This window comes from Nannospalax galili, unplaced genomic scaffold, assembly GCF_000622305.1.
Source record: "Nannospalax galili isolate Female #2095 unplaced genomic scaffold, S.galili_v1.0 scaffold305, whole genome shotgun sequence".
Taxonomy (NCBI): Eukaryota; Metazoa; Chordata; class Mammalia; order Rodentia; family Spalacidae; genus Nannospalax; species Nannospalax galili.
Window position 1 is genome coordinate 4,032,200 of NW_008356258.1, and position 18,461 is coordinate 4,050,660.

At 39.2% G+C, this 18,461-nt stretch overlaps 1 protein-coding gene across 4 annotated transcripts in view; it reads left to right on the forward strand.

Annotated features, from left to right (window-relative positions):
* Positions 1–6,475, forward strand: part of Mnd1 (meiotic nuclear divisions 1) — an 88,962-nt gene extending 82,487 nt beyond the window's left edge. For 2 of the 4 annotated variants that reach the window (XM_029556771.1, XM_029556769.1), the window contains one exon: positions 6,231–6,473. Coding sequence is in view for 3 of the 4 variants with exons in the window: in XM_029556769.1 (XP_029412629.1) it covers positions 6,231–6,337 (107 nt within the window). In the remaining variant the exon portion in view is untranslated. Of the gene's footprint in view, positions 1–138; positions 1,354–6,230 lie in introns of those variants that run through there. The other 2 variants (XM_008854275.2, XM_029556770.1) reach the window with 2 other exon arrangements.
* The last annotated feature ends 11,986 nt before the right edge of the window (positions 6,476–18,461 follow it).

Sequence of the window (18,461 nt, forward strand, 5' to 3'; positions counted from 1 at the left end):
ATGGGCATTGCAGAACACGGGTACACTTACACACATGCAGACAATATACTCATACACATAAAATGAAAATACTAAAATATTTTTAAAAAGAAAAATATAGTTGAAGTTTCATGTATTTTACTTTATTTATTTTCACAGTACTGGGAGTTGAACACAGAATTTCACACATGCTAGGCCAAGTGCTCTACCACTGAACTATATTCCCAGCCTGAAGTTTCATGGAATCCTAAAGATTTGTCTTTTTGTAAATAGTAACAGCTAATATTTTTGAAAGCTATTTGCTGCTTACTGTAATGAGTACCTTTGTTATTTTGTTACTTTATCACTATGATAATCTTGAAGATTTTCCTCAATTTGAAGAATCAGCCAAAACCCTGAAGAGTTCAAGGTCATACGTGTACTATAGGACAGGAATTAAACCCCTGTGTTTCTTTTGTTTTGTTTTGTTTGGTTGGTTTTCTTTTCTTGAGACAGGATCTCCCTGTAGCCTCAGCTGGCCTGGAACTTGCTATGTAGACCAGGCTTGCTTTGATCTCACAGAGATCTGCCAGCCTCTGCTTTCCAAGTGCTAGGATTAAAGGCATGTACCACCATACCCTAAGACCCCTGTGTTTCTGAGTCCAAAGCCCACACTCTGGAACAACGTTGTCTTTCCTGTAAGTCTGCTTTCTTTTTCAGATCTATACCAGAGAGATTCTAAGAAGTAGGAGTTCATGGACATTATGACACCAGATGTGATAGCAGATGCCTGCAAGTTCATCACTTTGGAGGCTAAGGCAGGAAGGTTACGGTCAGTTTAGGGTCAACCTGAGCTACATAATGAGCTCCTATTCTCTCTCAAGGCTTTCCCACTCCAGAAAATGCATTATGTATGTGTCTTAAAGTTTAGAAGAAAGTTAGTAATGGTTGTTATGATTTGTATACACATATGATTAGTATTATTAAAACCTGCCAAAAAGTAACATTGATTTTTTTCCCAATATTTAATTATAAAATGATGGTGATTGAGTTTTTCCACCCCAGTGAGAGTCTATAATATCTTCCCATGTATTACTCATCCTCATTATGCTTCCGTGGGAAAATATGTATAAGATTGAAGCAGAAATGGTAAAAGCTTAAAGGGACTGCGTTTAGTCAGAAAGGATTAGTCACTGAAGAACCCGATTTGTGCCAGACTCCCTGCTGCCTTTTTAGGCCTGTGCTTCACAAAAAATTAAAATTTTTTCCTGACTATTTTAGAATCAAATGAATTGGTAATATTAATATAATTGTCCTTTGGCTCCTATAAAACTTTTGATAACAAGTCATTTTCTAAATAAAATACTACTTTAAAATAAGAGTGGAAGAAAAAAAGAACAAACATTAAAGATATAATGAATTGTGTATTATGTAAAATATAAATAAGTAAATATATTTTGGCATGGTGGCACATGCTTGTAATCCTAGCACTTAGAAATTAGAAGCAGGAAAATTAGGAGTTTAGGTCCAGTCATGGCTACATGGTGAGTTCAAGGCTAGCCTCGTCTATATCATTAAACTTTATCTCCAAATTAAGTAAATAACAATAAATAATTATAAACAAATGCAATGATATTATGTTGGTTTGAGAAATATATATATTCTCTAATATATATTGTTGAAACAGGGTCTCCCTGTAGCCCCAGTTGGCCTAGAACTCACTTTGTAGACCAGGCTGACCTTGATGTCATAGGCTGTCCTCTGTCTCCCAAATACTAAGATTAAAGACATACACCACCATATCCAGCCTGAGAAAATTTTGAGTGTGACAAATGAAGCCAGTGGCCTTATGGGTTAAAGATAAGACGGGTTAGGGGCCATCGAAGTTGCTTAGGTAAGGTACCTGCCATCAAGCCTGATGACCTGAGTCAATTCCTGGGTTCCACGTGGTAGAAGGAAAGAACTGACTCCCCAGGTTGTCCACTGACGTCCACACACTCACACCATGTCATCCATGCAGTCACCTTGCCCCCATGCACAGACAATAAATAAAAAAGTAATAATTTTAAAGGTGGGTCAGATGATTTCCTCTGGTAGTTCTGGAAAAGGCAGCATATCCAAGGTGGGAATAGGTATATATGCAGCAGAAGGAATCCAAGCTGAACACCTTTGCTGTGTGACCCTTTGAACCTCTGTGAACTTGCTTTCTCCTCTGTTCTCTGTGCATAATGTCTGCCTCAGCTCTGAGGGAACTAAGAGTCCATAAGCTTTTCAGCACAATATTAGACAGACATAATCTGCTTTTCTCCCTTTTTCCAATTCACTGTAAAATTCTAATTGTTAAATAAACAATCATAAGTTGTTTTCCAGTTCATCATAAGCTACTAAAATTATAATTTGAAAAGCTGTTGGAAGAATTTTTTCACCTATGTGATTAGCTGCAAAAGTACCTAGAAGTTTTTTTTAACATATGGAAATGATAGTTTTTTAAAATATTTTATTTATTTATTTTATGTGTATACGTGTATTGCCTGCATGTCGGTAAGTGCACCCTTGTACCTGTGTTGTGCAGTGCTCGCGGAGAACAGAAGAGACTGTCGGATCCCCTGGAACTGGAGCTATGGACAGTTGTTAGCTGCCATGTAGGTGCTGGGATTCGAACGCAGGTCTTCTGCAAGAACAACCAGTGTTCTTAACCACTGAGCCAACCTCCAGCCCCAGAAATGATAGTTTTATGATAATGGATATAATTGTTAAGAACTATTTTCCCAGACTGGGAATATAGCTCAGTTGATAAACTACTTAGCAATGTACAAAGCCCTGCATTTGATACTCAGTACCAAATTAAGCTGAGCATGGTGGTACATACCTGTAATCCATCACTCAGAAAGCAGAAACAAGGAAGATCAGAAGTTCCAAGGTTAGCAGAGTATGGTGGCCCATACCTTTAGTCCCAGAGCTTGGGAGGCAGAGCCTGGTCCACATAGGGAATTCCAGACCAGAGTCTGGAGGGAGACTCTGTCTCAAAACAAAGAAAGAAAGAACAAAAAACCCCAGAAGTCCAAGATCATCTTTGGCTACATAGTCAGTCTGACACCAGCCTGGACTAATGAGATCCTGTCTCAAAAATATTCTCACTCAAGGCTACAACTTACTCTTTCCAGCATAAACATGTGCCCTAAAGATGAAGAGATAAAATACATTGTACCTCCAAAAACCTCCCTGATTTCAAGATAAATTTTAAAAATCAGAATTATTTATAACTAAAAATTATATAGCTATTAATTGAAGCTTAGTTTCTTTTTACCTATCAGTGTCCTTAAAATGTGTCTAGAATTAAAAATATCTACTGTTTAATAATTTAGCATTTCAGTTTTATAGAAAGAAAGATTTCCTAAGACTAAACCTGGTTCAGTCTCTTCACATAAGCTTCCTCTGTTGTTGTGTAAGTTCCCCATTTCCCACAAGTCTTCATCTACATTTACAATGTAGACAAACTGCATCTAAATGTTTTGTGACACTTTAAATATTATTTGACAAATTATAATAAATTAAGATAGTAGACTTGAGTTTTCTGTGCTGGGAATCACAAGGTATTTTAATGTGTACAGTGGACAGATCCACCACCAATAGTGGCCCCTTTATTCCCATGTTGATCTTGAGTATGCAGCCACGTGAATTAACAGGAACTCTATGTCTTAAGGTTGGTTCTGTAAAAAAATTATTCTTTATCCACTTACAAAAAATTCTCTATAGTAGAACAATTAGTTGATGGGGAAATGAACTGTCAAGATTGTATATGGGTGTCTGAAGAAGGCAGACCTCCAGTGGCCTGAGAAAAGTTTGGTCAGCATCTTCCTTGAACTGGCCAGTAGGCATGCAAAGAGGCCTTTGTTGATTCTTTTGTTTCTAATCTTTGGATGCTTACTATAGAATGTTTTCTTGTCTTTATCTGATCCAGAAACTCCTTCTTTCAGAGGCTGTTACATAGACTTGTAGGGTGCCTGTTTCTCTTTTTCTGACCCAATTCAAAGGTTCTTCCCAGCTTCCTCTATTGTTGTATTTGTTTCCTGTTTCCTGAAAGTCTTTCTGCATTTATGGAACTTGTCCTGGAAGCCATACACATAATACTTTGTCTTTTTTCTATGGTACACATATCACTTTGGAATTGTTTGGAAATGATATTTTCTCTCTCCTCTTAGGTCATCCTTTTATGATTTCTTTAGATTCTGAAATATCTGTAATGTACTTAATACCTGTCTTCTGTCTCACCTCTGTAAATACTTTACTGTAATTGGCAAGGAAGTACTGACTGTGCAGACACTGGTAAAACTAAACAAACTCACCAGATCCTGGAGTACTTCATGCCTTTGTTTTAGTATTCTCACATGTAATGAAAGGTTAAGACTCAGTTTAAATTGTTATAAAAAGTAGATTTGTTTGAATATCTGTTTACATTCCATAACACTTTTATGGAAAAACATGACATTTTGTTAGCACTGTTTATTCTGTTTCAGATAATAGTATTTACTTTAGAAAGAAAATTTAATTGTATTTATCTTTATTTGATATTTAGAATTAAACTTCCATAGAAATAGTATATCAAATGAAGATCAGATTGAGTGTATTAATTTGCAAGGAATGGTTGGTAGAACAAAATCTACATTTAAGCAACAAAACTATATGTTCTTACTATTTTGAAGGCATTAGTTCCAAAATCAGTGTTCCAATAGCAGGTCTTGTTTCTTCTGAGGCCTCTCTCTGACCTGCAGATGGTATCTCTTGTACGTTTCCAGAACTAACATAGTATGGGTTGCTGTCAAGAAGTGATGACATAATAGCTCAGGCGCTCCAGAAGAACTTATTCTAATCTTTTACTTGATTTTCACTACTAATACAGTGTTTATTTTTATAGTGTACCCTGACAGATCAGAAAAACTTAAACCATTGGGGTGTGTGTGTGATAAATTTTCATTATAAAGTTTATATATATATATATATATGCTGAGAAATGTGTCGAATTAAAGGGGGAAAACAGCCATCATTCTTATTCATAAAGGCAGGCACCTTTTGCATAGGTGCTGTGCTGGATAGCTTTGGTTGTCAACTTGACACACCTGGGTAGACGGGGCCTCAATTAGAGAATTTCCTCTATTGGACTGGCTGTGGCCATGTCTGTAGGGCATTTTCTGATTGTTGAGTGATGTCAGAGAGTCTAGCCCACTGTGGGCAGTACCATCTCTGGGCAGGTGTGGTCTTGTGTTGTATCAGAAACAGGCTGAGCCAGGCATGGTGGCACATACCCTTAATACCCCCACTTGAAGCAGAGGCAGGTGATCTCTGTGAGTTCAAGGCCAGCCTGGTCTACATATCGAGTTCCAGGCCAGCTGGGCTGTAGCCCCTGTAGGGAGACCCTGTCTCAAAAAGAAAAAAAAAAAAAAGAGGAAAGAAAGAAAAAGAAAGCAGGCTGAGCACAGGCCAAAGGAACAAGCCATTAAGCAGCATTTCTCCATGGCCTGTGTTTCAGCTCCTGCCTCCAGGTTCTATACCTGAGAGATGCAAACCAAATAAACCCTTCCTCCCCAAGTTGGTATTGATCAGAGTGTTTTGTCACAGCAATTGAAGGCAGACTAGAACAGGTGCCATGCTTAATGAGTCAATGATGACCTTGTATTATTGCACTAGGATGAAAATCCTTGTTCAGAAATCTTTGTGCACAATTTGGGCATTTCCTCCCATTGTGATAAATTCCTTTAAGTAGATATCCACATTCTTTTCCCCAGTGGTACAATGCAAATTCCCTGTAGGGATGCTGAGGATACATCTGTTCTTGCCTTAAGAAGAGAACACCTTTCCCTCCTTACCCCTCTCCCTCAGGCTGTTGGATTGTCTGGCAGCCATTACTCTGAGGGGAAGGAAAGGTGTCTGGAGAGAAAGTGTTCCTTCTGGGAGCAAGAGCAACTCTTAAGTGATGAGGTAAAAGAGCCTGGGCTCTGGTGAAAATGTGAAAAAAATTCCAGGAAACTGTCCTTATCTGTATTACTTCTGTTAGGAATCCTTCAGTAGCAAAAACTTGCTGAGCTTTTAAATGAAATTTGTTTACTTGTTCAAAGCATCTTTTATCTACAGTTATTACCATTACTCCTAAAGATGGAAAGGCTCTTATTTCGATACATCTGAAAGTAATAGGAGCAAAGAACAATGAAAATTATATTTGGATATTTTATGATTGTGTTTTTAAGTCTCAAAAATATTTTTCAATTTTCTTATAGATAACATATTTGCGATAAAATCCTGGGCCAAAAGAAAATTTGGGTTTGAAGAAAATAAAATTGATAAAAATTTTGGAATTCCAGAAGACTTTGACTACATAGACTAAAATATTTGATGGTGATAAAGGTGATGGTGAGCTTATAAATATGTCAAAAATTAAATAGTATCCAACTAGTGGTACTGGATTGTCATCTACCTACCTGTTTATCATTTTGTTAATTTTGAATAAAATGTCAAATGAAGGTGTGCTTCACCCTTTTTGGTAAGCATATTCCTACAGTGCGTATCAAGGCAGGGCACTGAGAGTGAGGCCAACCACCTCATTTAAGTCAGCTTTGCAGATGACTTGTGAAGACCAATGCCATGGCATGAAGATAGTTTTTAGTTTCATTCAAATATTAAATACTGTGGATGCATACTCTATCACATAGACATGCACATGCATGGGTACACACACAACATACACACACACACACTTAGAAATAACCTTTAAAACCCCAAGCATTTCTCAATACTTGATGAAAACTGTGTGTAGTTGTTGTTCAGTATTCTGTATCATCTTTGCAAATTTAAAATAGAAAGTACAGAAAATTGCTGTTCCTCCAATTTTGAATTAAATTGTAATTCCTCAAACAAGACTTTGGTCTGAGTTTTTAATACCGTTGTATTGCAAAGAACAAGCCTATGTCCCTTTGTCCTGATTTGTGGGCTTTTCAGAAGATGAAGTGCTTGTGCTCTTTATAACACACATCACCATTTAACGGTCTGAGATTGTTTTTCCCCAGCTATAAGGAATAGGTTTAAAATAAAATAATGTATATCCCATGTTTGTGTATTTTACTAATTCAATTTGGCCGTTTGGAGTATATGCAGGCACTCTAAAACTAAAGAAAAAAGTCATTATGGTAATGCCCACTACACACATGCCTTAATATTTTCACACTATCCAATTTTGATATTCTTTTAAGCAACTTGAGTAAAATGCTCCACATGTCTAAAATAACCCAAATGGCATCCAGACCATTTGTTAATGCATCTGGCCTTTGTATTATAGGAAGTGCTTTGGGCCTACTTAATCGCTTCCTGACTGTGGGCAGGCACAAATTGGTCCATCTTTGTTTGTTCTTGGGGCCAGTTTATGTTGCCTTAGGGCAACAGCTCTTTTCACAGGACGAAAAAAATTGTTGTGAGAAACAAAAGACAGAGCCTAGTGTGGTCCTTCATGCCTGTAATCACAGCCTTTGGGATACTGAAGCAGGAGGATTGCTATGAGTTAGAGATCAGCCTACGCTGCAGAGTAAAAGAAAAAAGTAGAAGAAACCACAGGCAGAAAAGTTAAAGCAACCCACCATATGCCTTCTACAATATTGAATATGAGAGTTCTGAAAGTTCCCAGACAAAGCAGTTTATTGGAAAGTGTACTTCTTTGTTTAGAAAGTATATATGTTAAAAAAAAAAAAAAAAAGATTAATCCATAAGAACCAGTTATGGAGTTTTGTTTTGATTGAGACAGGGTATCCATGAAGCCCCAGATGACTTGGAACTCCTCCATGGCAGAGATCACCTGTCTCTGTCCCCCAAGTCCTGAGACTCAAGATGTGTACCACCAGCCCTGACTCAGTTACTATGTTAAAAAAAAAAAAAAAGATTAATCTTATAATCCCTGAGATGCTTTTAGGTAACTCCTTTTAATTTGTATCTTTAGGAGAATAGTGGAGAATGAGTGAGAGAGGGTATATGGGTGAGCTAACCTGAGATAGCGCTGTCCTCAGCCATCACTCTACTGGCAGGTGTTTGATAACCAGTTCTCTCGAAGGAGGTTAGGAAGCAACATGCAGTATTTGCCTGTTTGTGGGTTTACATACACAATTTCATGTTACATTGTGATGACAGTAAAGAAAAGATCTTCAGTGGTGCACCATCAGGTGCTATTACTTTTCCCTTTTCAAAATATTTATTGGGGGGAAGAATGGCAAGAATGTGGAGGCCACAGGAAACTTCCAGGAGTTAATTCTCACCTTCCTCCTTGAGTCAGAGTCTTTCTGGTTGTTTCTGCCATTCTCTGCACTTAAGCCTAGCTGGCACATAAGTTTCTAGTTGATTTTCTTGTTTCTGCCTTCCCTCTTGCCACAAGGGTGCTAGGATTACAGCTGCAAGGCACTGTATGCAGCTTATTTCTTATGTATATGAGTGTTTTGCCTGTATATACGTAGGCATACAACCACCTGCGTGCAATGCCCAGGCAGGCCAGAAGAGGGTGCTAGGAACTGAACTCATCTTCTGCAAGAGTAACCAATGCCCTTAACCACTGAGCAATCTTTTCAGCCCCCAGCTTTTTATTTTTATTTATTTATTTATTTATTTTTAATAATTTATTTGTTATTTTTATTTTATGTGTATGAGTGTACTGCCTGCATGTATGTGAGTGCACCCGTGTCGTGCAATGCCATGGAGGTCAGAAGAGGGCTTCGGATTCCCCTGGAACTGGAGTTAAGGACATTTTGTAGCTGCCATGTGGGTGCTGGGAATCAAACCCGGGTCCTCTGCAAGAGCAGTCAGTGCTCTTACCCGCTGAGCCATCTCTCCAGCCCCCAGTTTTTTATTTATTTTTTTTTAACGTGAGTTCCAGGGATTGAACAGAGGAGGTTGTCAGGCTTGGCAACAAGAGCTTTTATCCATAGAACCAGCTTCAAGCCTTTTTCTGGTCTGGTCTGGTGTGGTCTGGTGTCTGGTCTGGTGTCCGGTCCGGACCGGTCACGTCCGGTCTGGGGTCCGGTCCGGTCTCCGGTCTGGTCTGGGGTCTGGTACGGTCTCGGGTCTGGTCTGGTCCGGTCTGGTTTGGTCCGGTCTGGTCATTTTCTGAGACAGGTTCTCACATACCCAGCTGGTCTCATTCTGTGTAGCTGAGCTAAGGCTGACTGAACTCTTGGTTCTCCCGCTTCAGTCTCACAAGTGTTGAGACGCCAGGCATGTGTTTTGTGCCTGGTTTGTGTAATATTTCTACCCTTCAGATGTAATAGAAATAATCTCAGAAGCACAGTTAATAATTAAATGTAAGAAAATAATTAGGAAATAATCCATTTTTAGGTTTTTTGTTACTTATTTTTAGTGTATGAGTGTTTTGCCTACGCATATGTGTTATACAATGCCTGCAGAGGCCAGAAGAGAGCATTGGATCTTCTTGAACTGGAGTTATGGACAGTTAGCCATTATGTGGGTACTGGGAACTGAACTAGGTCCTCTGCAAGAGCAGCCAGTGCTCTTAACCACTGAATCATCTCTCTGGCCCCCAATTTTTAGTTTAGTTTTTATTATCTTTATTTTTATATTTTATTTATTTTTATTTTGTGTATGAGTGTATTGCTTGCCTGTATGTAAGTGCGCCCATGGAAGTCAGAAGAGAGTGTTGGCATTATGGACAGTTGTTACCTGTCATGTGGGTTCTGGGAACTGAGCCCAGGTCCTCTTCAAGAGTAGCCAGTGCTCTTAATCACAGAGCCATCTCTCCAGCCCTTTATCTTTATTTTTTATTTTATTTATTTATTATTTATTTGGTCTTTTTGAGACAGGGTCTTCCTGTAGCCCCAGCTGTCCTGGAACTCACTATGTAGACCAAGCTGACCTCAAACTCACAAAGATCTGCCTGCCTCTGCCTCCCAAGTGCTGGGAGTAAAGGCGTGTGCCACCATGCCCGGCAATCATAGATTATACACCTTCTCTTTACGCTGACTGCTTAAAAACTAACAGTTGAGTGTTTTAAGCAGTCTGCTCCAGCATGTCACTGTTAATATTTAAGGGCTGCTTTTGATTTTGCTGTTGTATAAAACTGGAAATACTGATTAAGAAGACCGGGGCCATTGATCCACCCACAATCTAGGTGATCCTTAGTCTTAGGCTACTTTTGTTGTTGATCTGAAGATTCATATGGTACTATTTGAGTTGATCTGGAATCGCATTACAAGTGATTTAGGACCAAATTCAATATTTATTCAAATTCAGATTTACATGTTACAGTTTTTGTCTCTCAAATATCTTTTCCAATGGTAAGAGAGTCTTTAAAAAAAATTGTATAATATCCTGGCAAGTCTCCCTCATTGTCCAGGGTTAGATCAAATTTCTGAAATAACCCTTCTGAGGTTGGACCAGGAGCAACCTCACACTGAAAGGCCGAGTATGAGTTTTCTTCTGATTTTTGCCATATCATATGTTAAAGTATTCCCTTAGTTCTCTTTTCTCAAGTATTTTTAAATGCAACACTTTTATTAATTCTTTGAGCATTCCATACTTGCATATAATGTATTTTGATCATACTCACCTTTCCTACCCCCTCCTTAGCTCCTCCCAGGTCTACTCCATCACCTCTCAATGTCATGTTCTCTCTCTCTCCCTTTTTTTTTTTTTTAAATAAGCCACTGAGTCCACTTGTGCTCCTCACATGCCCACATTCTCATGGTTGTGGTGCCCTACGCTGCAGTGTGGTCACCTTCCTGGGACCACTCCTTAAAGAAAGCTGACTCTCCCTCCTCTCAGCAGCCATGAACTGTTGGTAGCTCTTCAGCTAGCTGCTGTGAGTTCATGCAGTGATTATGCTGTGTCTAGAAGACACTGTTTTGTTCTGGTCCTCCCTAACCTCTGCTTTTACAATCTTTTCACCTCCTCTTCCAAGATGGTCCCTGAGCCTTGGGTGGGGGGGGGGAAGAGTGTGTGATGTAGATGTCTCATGTGACTGAGCCCTCCACAGACCCTTACTCTCTGCACTTTACCAGTTGTCTGCATTAACTGCCATCCATTGCACAAAGAAGTCTCTGATGAAGTCTGAGAGCTACACTGATCTGTGGATTTAGAAATTCACATTTAGAGGGCAGTTAGAAACTGTGTCCATTTGGGGCTTGAGAGACGGCTCAGCAGTTAAGAGCACTGGCTGCTCTGGTTTGATTGCCAGCACTCACATGGCAACTAACAACCATCTGAAACTTGGTTCCAGGGGATCCAATGCCCTCTTCTGACCCCCATAAGCATTGCACGACATGACTGCCCTTAACACATGCAGGTAGCATGCTTGTACACACAAAAACAAAAATAAAGGGAGCTGGAGAGATGGCTCAGCAGTTAAGAGCACTGACTGCTCTTGCAGAGGATCTAGATTCAGTTCCCAGCACCCACATAGCAGCTAACAACTGTCCTAACTCCAGTTCCAGGGGATCTGATGTCCTCTGATCTCTGCACGCATTGCACAACACAGGTGCACTTACATACATGCAAGCGATACACTCATACACATAAAAAATAAATAAAAATTCCTTTAAAAAACAAAATGTTTTTAAAAATGTTAGCAAGATTCCTATGAACTCCCCAACCATGGGTTGTTGGCCAGATACACAGTACCAGGCATGTGTTTCCTTCTGTGGAATGTACCTTAAATGTAAGAAAGCAATTGTTTACCCCTACAATATTCATGTCATTATTGTACCCATGGGCATATCTTGCCAGGCCAGTTGTTATTGTAGCTCACAAGTTTCATAGCTGGGTAAGATTTTTGAGGACTTTTCCCCCAGCAGCCTACATAGCACCTTCAGTGCTGTGAAAGCTAGCCAACAGGGAGGAGGCTTCCTGATCAGTACCAACTGGATTTCTCCGTGTCCTGTGACCATTGAAGAAAATTTCTCAAGTATTTTTATTTATTTTTCAAGTATTTTTTTAAACAGAATGATTGTTAAGTGCACCAAGTGCCTTTTCTGTATCTATGAAAAAATCTCATCTTTTTTCTTAAATATATTAAGCTAAAACATTAATAGATTAATGTGCAACCATTTCTACCTTCTTGGCACAAAATCCTCTTAGATTCTGCAGTGAAGTGCTTTCTAACGATGGTGTTGAAGCGTGTTTACTGTGTTTTCATGAACTATCTTTTATAAATTTAGCATCGTGTTATACTTGCTTCATAAAAAAGTTTTTGGAAGTTTTTTTTATCATTCCATGTGTTCCAAGACAGTTTATGTAATGTTAGGAACATTTTGTCTCTAAAATACTCAACTGTTTTTGCTAATTTTAAAATGGCAAAAACAAAAGTTAGGTCATTCTGAGTGTGATGTTCAACACCTTTGTCTTTCATTTAAAGCTCACTGGGCATCTGACATGAACCATAGGGTTACTTTACTTGTTTTATTTGCTGTCTAGTCTTTCCACATAAGATGTACTAGAGTTTATTTAGCCAAGAGTGCTGGACATTTGGTTTTCATATTATTTCAGATAATAGTCAAAGAATATTTCTAAACATATCTCTTGGCACATTTGTGGGAGTTCTGAGAATGAATTCCCTAACAACAACAACAAGGAAAGAACTATTCATGAAGAATTGGTCTAAAAAGAACACAAGAAATACAGGGCAGAATTGAATTTTATAGAAAAGAAGAGGAAGGGCAGTCAGTGGCTTTGAGGACTTGAAATCTTCCACAGAAAAACCCATTTCTAAGTAATTTTTTGTTTAAAAATTTTGTTTAAGGGGCTGGAGAGATGGCTCAGCGGTTAAGAACACTGGTTGTTCTTGCAGAAAACCCGGCTTCAAATCCCAGCACCCACATGACATCTAACAACTGTCCGTAACTCCAGTCCCAGGGGATCTGACAGCCTCTTCTGTCCACGAGCATTGCACGACACGAGTGCACTTACATACATGCAGGCAATACATGCATATACATAAAATAACAAAAAATAAAAATTTAAAAAAATTGTTTAAAATGAACTAGGAATCTATTATCAAAAGCAGATTTGTAAAAAGTACTGCCTTTTAGCTGGAATTCAGCAAATGATAAAGTAAATTTATAATTTTAATCGATCTTTAAGCTAAAGATTAGCTTTCAAAGCCTAAATACTTTCTGAAAAATTTGTCTGAAATATACCTTTTCCCAGCATGGAGATTGGGTTTGATGGTAGAAAGGGTGAGTTCTTTTGTGAGTGTGAACTTGGAAGGCATCGTGTTTCTCATAACATTTGTGTGGTGGCTCAAGTCTTTAACCCTGGCACTTAGAAGTCAGAGGCAAGACGCATCTCTGTGAGCTGTGAGATCAAGGCCAGTCTCATCTGCATAGTGAGTTCCAGGCCAGCTCAAAAAGATTTTGCAGGGGGGGCGGTAGATTTAAATAGATTAAAATGCGTGTCTGTTTTTTGAGGGCTTTTTGTTGTTTTTGTTGTTGTTGTTTGGTCTTTTTGAGACAGGGTCTCCCTGTAGCCTCAGCTGGCCTGGAACTCACTATGTAGACCAGGCTGGCCTTGATCTTACAGAGATATCTGCATCTTGAGTGCTGGCATTAAAGGCGTGAGCCACCATGCCCCCAGCATAATGCATGGTTTTTTAACAGTATTTTCCTTAATGGATCTAGAAAAGTGTCTTCCTTTTTGGAGCCCTGTACATGTTTCATGTAGCACAGCTTCTGGGAGTAAGGTGCCTAGATACCACAATTATTTTCCATAACCATAATGACTGTCTGAGATATCAGTCAGCTTTTCTCATATATGGACAAAGTAGTCCAAAGCATCAACAACCATACTATATTGCAATGTTAAGTATGTTATAAGATCATTTTAGGGATAAGACAGTAATGTTGGAACTAAATATAAAGAGACAGATGGCTTTCTCAGTATTAGACTGCTTGAGGGCATGTTGATTTTTCATCCCTTTAGGTCCAGAGTGCCTCACCCAGTATTTGGCATAAAGGAATTACATTGTAATCTCCAGCCTCAAATGGACTTTCACAATTGCTTATCAGTGCTTTTACTTAAGAGTTATAACTGGCCTTATTCCAGAAGGCTTTAAGGCAGCTGTTATTTTTCAGACAGCCTTTCCCCACTCAGGCTTCCTAATTCAACCACACTTGTCTTGATTTGCCCCATTAGAAATTATTGTTAGTACTTTAATTTGAACCCTTCCTGTGTAATTTGAACTTCCTAATCTCCTTGCCACAGTTCTTTTCCTGCCACTCTTCCTATTTAGGCCAAACCCTCCACTGTTGCTGATGACATACCCATGTTTCTGGTTTTTCTTAACATACCTCCACAGTGTTTCACTAAATTATATTCTCCAGATGGGAAAAATGCTGTTCTTTCCCTCTGTGTCTTGATACCTAGAGATCAACAAGTTGTTAAGGACACTGCTGTACATGTTCATATTTTTTAAATTGTTAAACATCCATTTAATGTCTCACATTTGCCAAACATTGTAGTAGATGCTAATGATACAAAAGGAAAAGGAACAGGCTCAAAAGCAGGTAATTCATCTTTTTTTAAGCATGAAAGGGTCTGATGATACTGCTCAGTAGGTAAAGGCACCTGTCACCAAGCATAGTGATGTGAGTTTGGTCCCTAGAACCCACATGGTGGAAGAACAGAACGAACTCCATATGTACACAGTGGCATGCATTAGCTTGCACATTTACACATACAATAAATGCTTTTTAAAAGTTTCAAGTATGGGGCTGGAGAGATGGCTCAGCAGTCAAGAGAACTGGCTGATCTTGCAGAAAACCCAGGTTCGAATCCCAGCACCCACATGGCAGATTATAACTCCAGTTCCAGGAATCTTACCCCCTCTTCTGACCTCCATGGGCATTGCATGACACAGGTGCATTTATATACATGCAAGCAATACACTTATACACATAAAATAAAAATAAATTTTAAAAATGTTTCAAGTAAGCCAGGTGTGGTGGTATATGCCTTTAATCCCAGCACTCGGGAGACAGAGGCAGGTGGATCTCTGTGAGTTCAAGTCCAGCCTGGCCTACATAGTGAGTTCCAGGCCAGCTGGAACTATAGGGAGACCCTGTCTCAAAAAAGACATTAAAAAAAAAAGTTTCAAATATGAGGCCTGATATGGTGGCACACACCTTTAATCCCAGCACTCAGTAGGCTGAGGCAGTCAGATCTCTGTGAGACTGAGGCCAGCCTGTTAACATAGTGAATTTCAGGCCAGCTTCGGTTTGCTACAGGGAAACCCTGTCTCGAAATATAAATAAATAAATAAACAAACAAACAAATAAATAATGGTTTCATAAATGAATAAACAAATAATAGTTTCAAGTATGAAGAAAGCCAGAAAGAGCTGTGAACAGGTCACTGCATTGCTGAAGGGGAACAAATCTCACTAAGCCAGACCCATTTTTAAGGGTCTGGATCCATAGATTAAAACATTAACTATGAGTGAGTCCACCCCTGGAAGTTACTGGATGCTCCAGACCCCAATGCTTGGGGTATATTTATGTAGTAAAACCATGCCTTTCCAACAAGAATAAAAATTTTAAATAGCAAAATAGACACGTGTAAGGTGAGTTATTATTGCTCAAAGTTTCTACAGGCCATATGCTATATTTTAATAAAGGAAAACAATATATACATGTTTATAGTTGCTTGTCTGTTCACAAGAAAGAAACTTAAGTTTCACAAGACAATTACCAGGGGGATTTTGTTTTCTTTTGACTTTTTAATATTTTGTTCAGAAAGCTAAGTTATAATGCAGAAAATTTAGAGATATCTGAAGCTTATAGCCCCAACTTTTCTTGGTTCCCATTGTCTATAACATCAGTCTGTCTGCTACCTAAGAAGTCATTAGCATGCTTGTATTGTTTGTCACAACCCTTTGTTCTCCAGAAATCCACCTCTCCAAGGCATCCTCTGTGGAGCCCCCTGTGATAGTGCCAACTCACAGTGACCTGCTGGAGGCTGTCATCTAGCCCTGGTCATCCTCAACTGGCTTTGTATATTCCTGTTTGGATGGCTTGTATCCACTAGATTCCCAGCACCTTCATCCTTGCATTGTCACAGAGAAGGCACTTAATATGTCTTGAGTTAGTTGCTTAGGAAGATAATTGCTGACTTGATTAGAGCTATTGGTTGGAAAACTAAACAACAAGCTGTTGGAAATGTTCCTCTAGTCCCTGGAAAATGTTTCCAAGTCTGTAGAATAAGTGGATTTGGAATAAAGTAGACTTGGGCTAAGTCCTACTCTATGTATTTAGGCAAGATACTTATTCCTAAATCTTCAAGTCCCCCCTTTTTAGCTTCATGTTTAAAGAATGGTTTTAGAGACAGAGAGTATAGAGAGTGAAGCAAAATAATGTGTATGAAACAATTAACATTGTGCTCTAGCATAGAAGATGTGCCTTGTAGACACTAGTAATATTCTGAACATTTAGCAAGTTCTTGCCAGAAGAAAATAAATCGTCATTAGTACAAATACTGTGGCGAAGTTACTGTGATGGATGTACTGCCCTGTGGGGCACAGCTCCACCAGATCTCCCTCCCACCTCGTCGGAGAACCTGTCTCCTCCCCCACACCCCTGCCAGCCTCAGAACTCTTTCACTTTGGAACTTGGGGCAAGAGAAAAGGGATTCCAGAAATTCTAACTTAGACATTGAAAACGACTTTCTTGTAGAAAAGCATCATTCTGCATGCTGATTATCATTATGAAATTACTTATGGATAAATGGGCTCCTTTGGCCATATCTGGAAATCTAAACCACCACTTCTAAAATTGTTTCTATGGGAAACTATGTTCCAAGTTCCTAACAACAGACTCAGAAATGAGCTATTGGAATGTATCTTGTTTGGGGACAGTCTCTAGGCCAGCATACATGACTCATTTTCAGCGAAAAGGGAAATGGCATTTATTCTATTACTGAAACATACTGCACACAAATTTCTCTGAGGATGTCAAGCATCTAAAGTTGTTTAACAGCAGCCATGTAAACCTATCAGATTATATTGGTGTCATGCCTCTTAACATTTCAGCTATTAACCCCAGCAAGTAAGATGTGCTTGCTCGGTGCTCTGTAGACATTTTCAGAATTAATATTTTTAAGGAAGGCAGAGCTGTGTGCTTTTGCAGTGCTCCTCATATGGTTATGTAACTGTGGGGCTGCAACAATGCCCTTCCTCCCACTTTCCCTGCTTGGAGCCTTCTCCGCCCATGTATGGTAACTGTTCACAACCATTCCTGATACTGAAGCCAGAAGTAGAACCCTTATTGGGATGGCTTGCAAGTGGAACAACTCAGGAGCTAAGATTTATGACTCCCCTGTGCGGGAACTGGGGAATGTGGCTGTGTAGTAGGACACTTGCCCAGCATGTGCAAGGTTCTGGGTTCCATCCCCACCCTGGAGGAAAAAAGGAATTTCTTCTGTGTGACAAATGCTGTAGATGCTACATAGTTAATAATTGGGTTTGGAACAAAGTTGTTGAGGGAGAAGACTATACAAAATAGACATGTCCTGAATGAGGTTAATGTGCTAGCAAAAACCCCCATGGATTGTCTTGTTTTAAATTTCCGTTGCCGAAGTTCCAAGAAAGGTTTTTTCCTCTTGTTCCATTCTGCGTGATTATCATGAAAAGCACCAGGTACTCCTTTCCTTTCTTCCCTTCTTCTTCTCTTATGTTCTTGTAATTATGACTAAAGCCACTCCAGGTCCTCTTTGTGTTTATTCTAGGTTTGTATTCAGCCGAGTCACTCTTTTTAAATTAGTCTCTCTAGAAGGGTAAAGATAAAATGCAGAAGTAGATAGGCAAACATAAATTCTCTTTCCACCACCATGACCATGTGAAAGCCAGCTCTCAGTATTATTTAATAACTCACAATAAGGCATCCAGAGACCTCCTAACCCAGAATGTTTGCCATTTTCTAAGGGATAGCTGTAAGTTTTTGAGAACTATGGAAGCTGGGTACACTGAAACTTTCTAGTCTAAAAAGAGTTCTCCAGACATTTATGGAATGCCTTCTTCACACCATTTACCAAGATGAGTAATAAAGCTGAAGTCCTAAAGATGGTCTTGGATGGGACTGGAGAGATGACTCGGTGGTTAAGAGCACTTGCTGCTTTTGCAGAGGGCCAGCACCCACATTAGGTGGCTCACAGCTGCTGGTAACTCCAGTTCCAGGGGATCTGACTCCCTCTGGCTTCTCTGAGCACCTGCACATACATATACACTACATACACTCGTGTACATATAAAAATACATAATTTTTTTAAAGATAATCTTGGGGCTCTTGCAGAGAACCCAGGTTTGATTCCCAGAATCCACATGGCAGCTAACAACTGTCCATAACTCTAGTTCCAGGGGATCTGATGCTCACTTCTAACCTCTTGGCATTGCATGACATGGGTGCACTCACATATATGCAGGCAACACACATACACATAAATAAAAATAATAAAAGCATTTTTAAGATAATCGGTGTAGA